This window comes from Ascidiella aspersa, chromosome 6 (genome assembly GCF_963924565.1).
Source record: "Ascidiella aspersa chromosome 6, kaAscAspe10.2, whole genome shotgun sequence".
Lineage (NCBI taxonomy): Eukaryota > Metazoa > Chordata > Ascidiacea > Phlebobranchia > Ascidiidae > Ascidiella > Ascidiella aspersa.
In genome coordinates this window covers 32,999,007-33,011,373 of record NC_139452.1, presented here as the reverse complement: position 1 = coordinate 33,011,373, position 12,367 = coordinate 32,999,007, and the positions used below count along the sequence as shown (strand labels likewise).

The following is a 12,367-nucleotide window of genomic DNA, read 5'->3' as shown; positions in this document are numbered from 1 at the left end:
ACTCTTTTTAACTTCATTGATTGACAGCTGACTCGTCGATTTGCTAGTTGATTTGCTTGATGTAAAAGTTTTTATTAGTAAATTTCGTTTTTTCTTTCAAATGAAAGTTAATTGGAAATAAGTTTCAAGCAAATTAAATCAGTTAATTATGGAGCCAATATCAAAATGGAGTTTAACACCGTAATTGTCCAAACAAATCATGTGCTATACTTTCACAGAAAGTTATTATTGTCTAAAGTAATTTGAAATCCAACGTACCCTATTTTGTTTGATTGCGAAACTTGATATTTTTGCGCAAATTAAAGGCGTCTGATAAGAATTTATTTTGAGGTTCACGATTCATGAAATGTATGTTCAAGTTGCGAGAAATTATATTCAGATCAATCGCATCTCAGCTTCATGGTAGTAGCTTTCAACGGAACGTTATAACCCTTCCAATGCCACCAGACGATGTTCTTGGCATGTCCTGCCGATGTTCTTGACCACCTTCCATTCAAGTGCGAGTAGTGGCACCCGGCGTTGAACCACCAAGCTCCGTGGTAGCGACTGGCACAATTCAAGTAACTAAACAACAATCATTGAAGCGATGATTCATCAAACTGGAACCCTAACCCTATGTTGATCGACAAAAAATCTATTAATTGTTAATGATTCTACTAATATAGTGCAACAAAAATATCAAAACAATTGCAACCAACATTAAACGAATGAAGGTATGCAAAGATTGGGACCTTGTAAAAATTACAAATCTCTGATTTTGTTTTTCGTTTTCATTAACGTGTCTTCTTGCAAAGATCGATAATCACAAATATAGACTCACTATTTGGCGTTGTCTCGGTCTTTGGTTGAAAATTGCATTCGGTTGTGGAAACCCAAACTGTCACTAGTTGAACCACTGTACCCAGCTACCAGCAGTGTGTAGTTGCTAGCCTCGTTCCCAACAGAGAATGAACTGAAAAAAACATCGTAGTTCAAACAGAGATAAAATCTAATGTTGTACATTTCATATTGAATAATTGCACTTTTCAAACATACAATGAACCATGTTTTGGGTATTTTACCAACTTACCTGTATTCTGCGTATCTGTGGGCGTCGTTGAAATCGTACAAATCAATGCGAAGCCGACATTGCTTGCCAGATGTTAGCGTGTGGATTCTTTCCAAGCCTGCGTATTATTAAGACATTTAACATCAGTTGTGTAAAACAAGAATTGCGTACAGTGTTGGCGTATATTGTTTTAATATTTTTGTATGGATATGCTGTTATGTAACATTCTGGCTACATTTGATTTATGTCGTATTTTAAATTGCTACGTCACATACCCAGCCAAAATTCGCCTGAAAAGTCTCCAAATCCGTTTTTGTATTCGGTCCAGTTGCGATAGAAATCCACACTTCCGTTAAACCTTCGCTGGAAAACCTGCGAAAGAAGAATTGGTGGAAAACTGATTCGGTAAAAACCTTGCAAGTTTTAGTTGGAGACTAAAAATATCAATCATCCCCGGATTCAATTGTTGGCAGGAATTAAGAAATCGGCTACGATCCGATATTATCGGACATCCCTGAAAAAATTCAGAATACATGAATTTAAACGAAATTGTTGATATTTTCACAACCACAATCCCAGTAGCTTTCCTTTTCGGCTTTGTTATCTTAGTCACATTGAGAAATTTTAGTCCCAAGTTCACACAGGAATAGAAACAATTGAAATATTTCTATTTAGTCTTAATGCTCTTCTAATCTCCCAAGCTTTCATAGAAGCTCTGCAATGCAAACTTAAAGGTTTTGCGTTTTTAATAATTTCAAACACAATTAGATCTCACAGCCACATGTGTCAATAACTTTTTAAACGAATCTTGGAATGTACTTAAAATAAAATGAATTATTAACGTAACTGGAATATATTCTACTACAAGTTTTGGAACCCTACTGGTGACATGAGACTGTGTATGTAGTTTACAAATCATCTTACCGTCCATCCTTCTTCGATAGGAATTGTTTTCCTCCCGTTTAATGTTGGATTAATGAGACTCGCAGGCAGAAGAATTGATGCAACAATCCTTTCCAACTCTGCAAAGTTTGCTGTTGTTTACGTTTACATTGGTTCGGATAATAAAGATATAAAACATAAGTTGTCACGTCGTGCTGGGGTGGTCTCACTTTTTGGCAAGTTCGTGTTCGGCTAATTATACTTCAAAATATTCGGTTTAGTTTAGGTTCGACAAAACTCTCAGGAGGAAATAAGCACAAACCGGTTCACATTGAATGGGTTCGGTTTGACTCCCCGACTAAAACTAAGATTGGAAAAATGAAGCAACATCACGCAATGCATTATAACTTAGGAGATAATACATGAAGATGCAACAACTCTAAGCTTTATGTTACTTGATCATTGTGCTACTTTAAACCGACACATGCGATGTAGCATCAAGTTACCTCTCACTTTCGCCCACAGTTCTTCCAAAGCGACTTCATCGCTCCGACCAACTTCACCCTTTTCACCTTTTAACCCCCTATATCCGGGTATTCCCCTGGGTCCAAGGCCACCTTGATCGCCCTTGGCTCCACGTGGCGCACCTAGGTACCCTGGTGATATTGTGACGTCATTGTCACAAACAGGAACTGTGACGTAACTGCATCGGTTTGCGTCGCAAATCACGAGGAAGGAGAGACAGATCGAAATAAACTTAAGCAACATTTTGTTTTCAGTTTCTGGCGAAACAAGTTATCTTAGTTAAACAATTCTAAAGTGCTTTGCTATTTGCAACAAGGTAAGGAAACGTATGAACCAGCGTTTCAGAACAACCGAAGGTTGTAACAATATTTTTGAACTTTTTTCACTGAGTAAATTTTACAATAAAAAATATTTTTGACCTTACCTCGGTAAAAAAACCTACAAAAAATCGTATATCAATGGGGTTATTGTTTTGTCTTTGTAACCTTATTATAAGGTAAAATTTAACTTAACATTTACTCCGTCTCCATATATCAGTTAAGTGATATTCACATCGAATAAATGCAACCCACACAAAATGGATCAAGCTGGGTTGTATTATCTCGATAAGTCTTATATATTTTATTAAAACTGTAACTCAAAACTGTTGCGGAAATAATATGTTTGCTCTAACAATAGTGATTGCTGATAATTAAAAGTTGTTTGCTCTGATACTGTTTTAATATTTAACCACACAAGCTCACACACCTGTTACGACTTACGCCCTTTGTTAACTGAACCTAACGGAAATCCTATCTAGCAGATTCTGCTTCTTTGAAAGTGCGAATAAACCGCCATGAGTTCGTGTTATTTTTCATAGATTGGTCTTGTTTAAAACTTTTGATACAACACACACCTCTCAATTTCAATTAATATTATATTAAATGTAAGTTATTTCCATGCTTATTGCCAAACCAATCGATTGTTGTAAACAATTCCTATTCTTGCCCCATATTACGAATGTCTAACGTACACCAACACAAAGCGCCGCTGCTTAGCCGAGCCATATTGGAGAGATTCACAAAGCGTCTGTGTCTGTCTGGTGTCAATCCCTGTGGAATTGCTGGAGATTGTGATAGAACAGCCGTCGCGATGCGGCTGAGCAAGCGAGATATGAATTAAGTACAAGTACAGTACACCGAAAGCCATCGCAGCCCCACCGAGTCTGTTGATCTATGATGTAAGCAGGGAAGACTAGAAAAACAACTAGCCTGCAGTGAGGTTCGAACTCACGACCTCCGGTCAATCCGGGACCGTTGATGCCTAGTACTGCTATTATTATGTTGAGTTAGGGTAATTTATACTACTTTGTGATTTCTATCCAGGAACATATTTAAATGTTGGTTTAACTTTTAAACCAGGAATGCTTAGTCTTATGGTAAACAGCATTAAAAAAATTAAGAATATTTAAAAAAAAATATTTCGCCTAAATAACAATGGCCTTTAGACAATCAAGAGATTTCCAATTTGCTAAAATAACGGATTTTATGTAAAAAAAAATTAGGTAAAAAAGAAAGGGGCATGGTCTGGTGCGAACTTAAGCCGGTCAAAGCGGTAACACACAATTCCCGCATTGTTTATATATATATTAGGCCTACCATATGTCCTCTTTTAGAAGGATTTGTCCCTTTTTCTCAAGAAAACTGAATGGTCCTTCGAGGACGCTTAAAAATGTCTAAATGTCCTCTTTTTTCGCATTTCGAGTTAATTGATTATACTTTTGACAAGACTTTTAGGCAATACGGTGCATTTATTTTCAAAAAATACTGTAGCCATGAAACAACAGGTTTTCTAACAAATTGCACAACCAGTCCTACCTTCTTGAATGGTATTGAAAACATTGCGCCAGAAAAATGATAGCAGAACCTCACATGTAAAAAGGCCCATTAATAAAGCGAAGGTGTAAGTTTTGTAGGTTTAGCTTACTATCAGTGTTACTGTATGGTAGGTTATGTTCTTATTTCTTACAGAAACTTGTCTAGTTGGTCTATAGCGGCGGTTCTTAACCAGGGGCGCAAAGCATTTCTTAGGGGGGGGACATGATCTCTAAGTTAATATTTAATTTTTTTCAATAATTCTAATGGTTTCGTTTGGGTTGTACACCACTCCTACAGCGCTGTACATACTTTGTTTTTGCCAACTTTAACATTAAAGCTGCCAAAAATGTGTTTTCTACTTTTGGTAACTTTTTTTAGCACCAAGTCTCGAAGGTATAACAGCCCATAATTCAACTATCAGCAGCGCAGTTTTTAAGTTCCATGAACGGAACTAGCGCTAAATTACAAGCACGTCATTCACCACCTGCAATACTAAACGAAGATCGTTTTTTCCGGGTGTTATTATGCCACGATTAGCGCAACATCTGCGCCGAGCTGTGTGCCAAGTCAGCTAAATTACAAGCTGCGGTTGAGGGGAAATAAGTTGTGTCCATTGCACACTTACCACGTAGTCTTGCTTAAAGAGCATAATTTTGCGTTATGGAGACTTTGAAACGCGCACGACAGCCACCATTATATCTCCTTTTCAGAATCTGCTTTAGTTAAACAAATGTCGATGTTACACCAACATCGGATATTAGCGCAGAGACCGAACAGCGGGGAACATTCTGCGCCTAACCCGACGATTTTTAGCAAGAAAAAAAGAAACGTTTGTCAATTGTCGAATACACACTTGCTAATCAGTCAATCTAAACAAATAACGAAATAGAAAAACTATTTAGCGTTTACGGTCGACCAAACAAAAGACGAAAAGCGTTTTACGCTCGATTTTGGTTTTGCATTAGATTGAGACGCGCGCCCTGGGCGCTTTAATTGACCCATATCCGGCTACTGGCCACAGTTGGGTGACCACTGGATGTAAAATAAATCCTGGAAAAAATAACTCTGGAAATTGAATTCAGTCATACCATCATCCTCGTCGAAAAATGTATAGCTATTGCAATGGGGGAGTACCGTATCTATTTCCAATAGATTTAAATATACATAAGACACATGCTTTTCAACATTGTATGCTGCGTCTAAAATACAGTTTAAATGCAGTAACAAAACTTAGCTGTTTAAGCTTACTGAGATGTAGGCATGGGCCCTTGATATACTTTGTACTCTGAAGTACAAAATCTTCAAGTTATGCAGCCAGTAAGCGTTAGCTCGAAAATTTTATAAAAAGTGATAATTTGTTCATTTATTTTTATAAATGCGTGTGAACTTGACAACACATAAAATTAAAAGCTATGTGCGTAAATTCAGCTCTTTTAAAATCGCCTTAGTGGATCGCAAATCATAGATTCCTATTGTTACGTCACCCGCTAAGTGTAAAATCTGCTAATTATCTTACAACAATTGCGTATATTACGTCACACGCTTGCTTGCTTGTTTGCGGCTGCTTTTATTGTTTAACTACTTTTGTTGCTGGCTGATTTAGTAGTTGTGGGTAATTAAATAAGATATGACTGTTTAATGTTATAGTGGCATCATTAGCTCATGTAGAAGGTATAGATTACCCACTTGTATCTTCTAACTTCTATTTTTAAGCCAGGCAATCTTTTTAACACAATGGTGTAAGCCAGTGGTCGACAAACTGTGGGCCGCAGAGCCAATTTTAGTGGGCCGCGAGTTACTTTCGAATAGATTAGTGTTATCATGTAGTTGTGGGCCGCGTGATAGCCGTACATTCATTGCACTTTATTTTAAAAGTTTGCGGGCAGATAAATTTTAAATTAGCTTAGCTTGGAAAGGCCGACGTGCCAAATATGGTACCTGAAAACCTATTAAACTATATATTTTCCAACTTTAACTATATGAGAACGAAAAATTTTTCGCGCTTCGCGCGTATTTTCTTTCTTTTATAGTAGGCTCTGTTTTACATTATGGTATGTGTGGTGGCAGTGGCCATTTTTACATGTTTAATTAATCGTTTTAAGTAATTAACGAATAACAAAAACATGCGCCCCTTTATTATTTCTTGTCTAATTATTAAAATTGTCATAACGCATCCTTACCAAAAACATCCTGTTGTATATTTATCAAATATTTTATGATTTGTCACTTTTTTACGCCTTTTACCAAACACTCGCTGTCATTCTGAGAACAAAGCATTCGGCTGTTTCACACATGACAAATGTTATATCGTGACACATACTTCCGTAACAGATAAAAGTATTTCACCTGTGTGAACGCGTTATTGTTAAAGTTCCCGGCTGCCAAAAAGGTACCGGGTTATAAATCATTTCCGCTTTCTCGTGTCGCCTTCTCTCTTTCATGCAAACTTTCAACTTGTATATGCGAAACCTTATATCAATATATATCCAGTCTAGTCGTGTCAAAACAGCGAGTGGTTGTGCTTGCCGGCATTAGCCGGTTTGCCCACAATAGCCAACACAAACTGTGTGGAATTGTAATCAGACAACAGCAAAAACTTATTGAAGCAATAGCGAGGTTGATTGCCGAGGCAAATTAGTTTAATGAGACTTGCAATTAAACACACTTCTTCAAATTGGTGCCACGCGAGTGAGGAAAAGAAAGAACTCTATTTCTTACGGCCAAGAAAAGTCGTCGAACAAAGCTCAAAAAGAAGATGTACCTTAATCTGTACGGACTACATACAAACGACCGCCTAAAAACTGCCATGTTTGGAACCTACAAGAAGCTAGCTGTTGGAAGAATTGATCTCGTCGAAAGATACATCGAAAGACGCTCCATATCGTCAGCAAAGCATTTGCTTGGATTACGGAACACTAAATACAAACAAGCGTTGCCGATGAAAGACATCACCACCGTTTGGAATCATGGAAAACGAAACGGAATTATGGATTTCACAATAACTGATTCTGCCTAGTTTATCAGGTGAAAATCTATTATACTTTTAATATATATATAATAAGTAAAAATATCGACTGAAAGGTCTGTAAATTGTTTTTATGCGACTGTTTATCAAACCATTATGTATCGCATTTCGCAAATTATGTATAGTCTATATCTATGAAGTCTAAGCTTAAACGTCGATCGCACGATCTTTTGATAAATTTTAAAAGAGCTTAATTTTTGTGCTTGGAGCTCAATAGTTTGAAATCAAAGCGTTAAACTTGTGAATCACGACTTAATTTTGTTGCGCACGAAATAATTTTGTGTTAAATTTTCGAATTCTTTTAAACAATTGGTACGTTTTGGGTTTTTGTCTGTTTTTCTCTCATCACCCAGCCGCGTTTACACACGAGTTTAAATACCTCGTATCAAAAAGCATAATGATTTATCCACACGCGAAACATTAGCTTTCAAATCACAACTTTAGGAACACCCCATTTCCTGCCTTTTGTTGAAAGCAATAGTGAATAAGCAGCAACTTCAAAGCGTATTTTCTTGTGACGCGTCGTTATTTTAAAACTTACATTGAACGAATTGTGCAAACTAAAATATGCAAATTTTTAAGGAAATGTTGCTCAATGTTAAAAATCAATAGAATTTAATTCCGAACAAATAACTGCCCCTCCTTAATTTTGTTTTCATAGTTTCACGTTTTTCACCATTTATAACGGAAGTACTTAAAATCATAGTAATTCATTCACTTGCAAACTATATGATTCAATTCGTGTAAGTCTTTAAACGCGACTTTAGGAATAAACCCTACTCGCATTTGTAAAGTCTTAAATATTTTATGTAAATAATTTCAATGCATCCCTTACTCTAGTGCTCCCAGTGTGCAACCCTCAATTAAAAAGGCTGAATATGATATCCAATCTTCTCCTCCGTGTTATAGACACACACCCAATACAGTAAAGCGTTGCCGTGTGGCCGTGTACAAACCAGATCACCATTTTCTAAAAATCCCATGGTCACATGCCAACGCATAGTGACGAAAGTTCAAACAACCCACTACTTTTTCGGTGCAAAAACGCACTCTGAAAAGACCGACTATGACAACACGCCATCAACTATTGAATGTGACCTTTGGAATAAAAGCTTAAATGCAAATAACATTGGAAAATTACAACCAAACGAGGAAGGTGTGTTTAAAACACACAACCGCCCGAAATACGAATATAAATGGCCGACTACGACCCACGAAACTATAACCAACGCCGTGTTAACGCGCTCAACAATTCTTTATGACCATCAAAACGATAAATTAATATCGCCCTACCAGGAATTAACGCACTGCAACGTCCGAAGCGGACACTGCGAGTTAAACCATATAAGTTTCATATGGCAACCCCCTCGCAACTTAAAATGCCCGCAAATAAAATTTGTGCAAAATACGACATTGTCGTTACATTTCTCCGACAATGGAATGCCTTACCGTTTGGAGATAAAAAGCCTCTCAATATCAATACATCACTGGGCCCCATGTTCAGCAAAATCTCAATGCGTCGATCGCGACGCCATTTGTGGTTTCGGCGATTTCGTCATGATACCATACGACTGCGAACTTCACTCATTCAAGAGTGTATTTCCCCTCGCAGAAACAAGAAATGTACCCAAACTCTTCCTGTCATATTTACAGGAATTACAAGACGATTTTTCAGATACTATAAAATCGCAAGCAAGCCAAATAAACTATATCGAGTGCAAACTTCAACGTCTCATTTCTTTAAGCTTAAAAAATCAAGCTGCGATATTTCCTTCGCAGATACTATCAATACTCACAGGGACACAAAGGTTCGCAACACGAACAGGTGACACCATTTCGGAGATAACTTGTTCCCCCCAAACGTTGCGTTTAAAGCGGTCTCAAGGTTACGGTGGCTATTTTGCCACGAGGCCACTTTTGGAAAAAGTAGGAGGTCGCGACTCTAGCAAACCCCAAAAGCAGGTTTTTCAGTATACCACTGCAGGCTACGCATCAACCATGGTCCTTCACTTAGAAACGTACAAACCCAATCGCATCTTACGTTTCAAAATAAAAGGAATATTTTACCTTTTCCTAAATTACACGCTCGTACATGCATCGAACGATGTGATGCAACTCTCACCAACACTAATGCCCATCAATGAAACTCAGGTAGCCAATGATTTTGCTGTGACGTCAACTATTCTAGGATATGACTCAAATCAAGCAAACGATTTAGAAGCAATAATCGCTACTTTAAGAACCTCAAGTCTGCAAACAGAGCGCTTAAAATACTTCATAGAAGGCCAGCAAATCAATGAATCATCAAATCAAATAACAAATCCTTTGCACGCGAATCCTGAAAAACTATTAAGAAATAGTTTCTTAATGCTACTATCAACGGTCACAAATCCAATTCTAAATGCCATTTTCTCATTTTTGACAATATTATCCTTGTCATGGGGACTAATTCTAACAATATCCACAATAAGGAATTTTCTAATCCGCCTAAGGCCCATTTTAAGACCACACTTACAGAATCGGTGGCAGAATTTTCAGCACCGTTTCCCGATTTTCAATAGAAACCCACAAATGGCTGAGGCACAAAACGAAAATGAAATTCCAATTGACTTGGAGGAAGTAATTGAGCAATAAATAACGAGAACTGCATGAATCGGGAGCACTGGATCAACTTGTGTGAATCATTATAACCTAATCGTTGCAATTATCGCCCATTAATCGCAAATAACCGAGATTGAAAATATATGTGTAATCGCTATAATACATGTGTAATTTCATTAAATCGCAAAGAGATGTGTAATGTGAGTAATTATGAATTGCAATTTGTGTGTATTTGAAATGAAACCTAAAGCGCCTATATATATAAAAAAAAAAAAAAAAAAAAAATTGATATATATAAAGAGTAAAGAATATGTTCGCAATCAAAGTGTAAGTGTTTGAATGGCCTAAATTGCCACAGAGTACTCCCCAATATTTGGACAACATATCTGCCGAAAATTATTTTAATTTTCAGAAACAAACACAAACAAGCGTTGGGCGCTGCAGAGATCAAACGCAAGGCGCGGATCGGTTTTCAAAAGAACACCGAACGGGGTACCCCAGATGCTTCACAAATTTCGACGGCAAAAGCGAAACAGCACTGCTCTGTCATGGCGAACATTGAGTTCGAACAGCAAGCAAACGATGTTTCAAACAATCAGCGAATGCTGACGTCAAGATGCGAACATTGAGTTCGAACAGCAAGCAAACGATGTTTCAAACAATCAGCGAATGCTGACGTCAAGATGCGAACATTGAGTTCGAACAGCAAGCAAACGATGTTTCAAGCAATCAGCAAATGCTGACGTCAAGATCATCGTTGCAACACAAAAGAAGCGTGCCACCTGGCACACAAGAACAATGAAACAAATGTCGAAGAAGCATGAATTGAAGCATAAAAAAAAAAAAAAAAAAAAAAACAATCGCGCAAACGCGTTCAATGATCGGACGCTCCACGAGCATTCCACAAACAAAAAAACATAACAACACAAACAAGGAAACAAATAGCCAGGGCTTTATATGCACCCTGGCCAAAAATTTAGCGGCCGAGTATCTGTGGTGGCAGTGGCCATTTTTACATGTTTAATTAATCGTTTTAAGTAATTAACGAATAACAAAAACATGCGCCCCTTTATTATTTCTTGTCTAATTATCAAAATTGTCATAACGCATCCTTACCAAAAACATCCTGTTGTATATTTATCAAATATTTTATGATTTGTCACTTTTTTACGCCTTTTACCAAACACTCGCTGTCATTCTGAGAACAAAGCATTCGGCTGTTTCACACATGACAAATGTTATATCGTGACACATACTTCCGTAACAGATAAAAGTATTTCACCTGTGTGAACGCGTTATTGTTAAAGTTCCCGGCTGCCAAAAAGGTACCGGGTTATAAATCATTTCCGCTTTCTCGTGTCGCCTTCTCTCTTTCATGCAAACTTTCAACTTGTATATGCGAAACCTTATATCAATATATATCCAGTCTAGTCGTGTCAAAACAGCGAGTGGTTGTGCTTGCCGGCATTAGCCGGTTTGCCCACAATAGCCAACACAAACTGTGTGGAATTGTAATCAGACAACAGCAAAAACTTATTGAAGCAATAGCGAGGTTGATTGCCGAGGCAAATTAGTTTAATGAGACTTGCAATTAAACACGCATGCCTCATATGCAAGAGTTTTGGGCACCGAGGCGCCGTGTAATATTTCACCTTTAAATCAAATATTCTCTATTCGAAACTGTTTTTTTAGTGCTTTTACGTAGCGGGCCTTTAATAGCTATGAAAAGGGTACTTGTGGGCCGCGCCAAAAAGTTTGCCGACCACTGGTGAAAACATATGTTGTAAAGCACAATTCGATGCAAACTGTCGTGTTTTGGTAGGCAGGGACGCTTCATTTATGACAGGTGTGGGCGTAAAGTGAGATGGAGGGAACATGGCTATAGGGCCCGAAAGATTGGGAGGTTTGCTGGAACTCAATACTGAACCATTGTATTCTTTCCTAAATTGTGTGTTTGAAGTTAATTTTAAATCAAACTACCATAATGACCCTGCGCTGATTTCACGGGAAATATCAACAATAAAGTTGTTGGATTTATTTTTCACTTCAGCTGATATCCAGTAATTTTGCATTTTACTAAATAAAAAAATATATTTAGTAACTTTACCATTCATTGAATAACAAATTATATAATAACTTCACCGAAAGAGTCATACAACGTCATTAAAAAGCTGTAAGTTTCGGATCACTACACTAAATCCAGGCAAAAAAGCTGTTTCTCGACTTGCTCCCCTTTGAGCCTGTGTAGCTCAGTTGGTTGTGTGATGATCTCGGTATGACCGAGGTCGCGAGTTCGAACCTCACCTGCATCATTAACTTTATTTGGCTCCTTTTCCACCTCGTTTCAATGTTTGTTTTACAGCACCAACAGGAAACCAGCTTTTGGGTTTTAACCTTGCACTTTCATTTTATTTCCAATTTGCTTTTCCA

General features: G+C 37.5%; 1 protein-coding gene across 1 annotated transcript; it reads right to left on the bottom strand.

Annotated features, from left to right (window-relative positions):
- Nucleotides 1–238: 238 nt before the first annotated feature.
- Nucleotides 239–2,749, bottom strand: LOC146141370 (microfibril-associated glycoprotein 4-like). The gene is made up of 6 exons (XM_083391951.1): nt 2,437–2,749; nt 1,973–2,070; nt 1,324–1,420; nt 1,070–1,166; nt 821–952; nt 239–564 (listed from the first exon to the last, which is right to left on the bottom strand). Exons 1-6 carry the CDS (start codon nt 2,696–2,698, stop codon nt 381–383), a joined length of 870 nt encoding a protein of 289 aa, XP_083248077.1. The 5' UTR covers nt 2,699–2,749; the 3' UTR covers nt 239–380.
- Nucleotides 2,750–12,367: the final 9,618 nt, after the last annotated feature.

What these genes read in the sequence shown, in the direction of transcription:
- LOC146141370 (XM_083391951.1), bottom strand. Translation starts at nt 2,698, where the DNA reads ATGTTGCTTAAGTTTATTTCGATCTGTCTCTCCTTCCTCGTGATTTGC. An exon ending in CTATCGAAGAAGGATGGACG is followed by an intron (nt 1,421 to 1,972) that starts GTAAGATGATTT and finishes CTTCTTTCGCAG; the next exon opens with GTTTTCCAGCGAAGGTTTAA. An exon ending in CACAGATACGCAGAATACAG is followed by an intron (nt 953 to 1,069) that starts GTAAGTTGGTAA and finishes TGTTTTTTTCAG; the next exon opens with TTCATTCTCTGTTGGGAACG.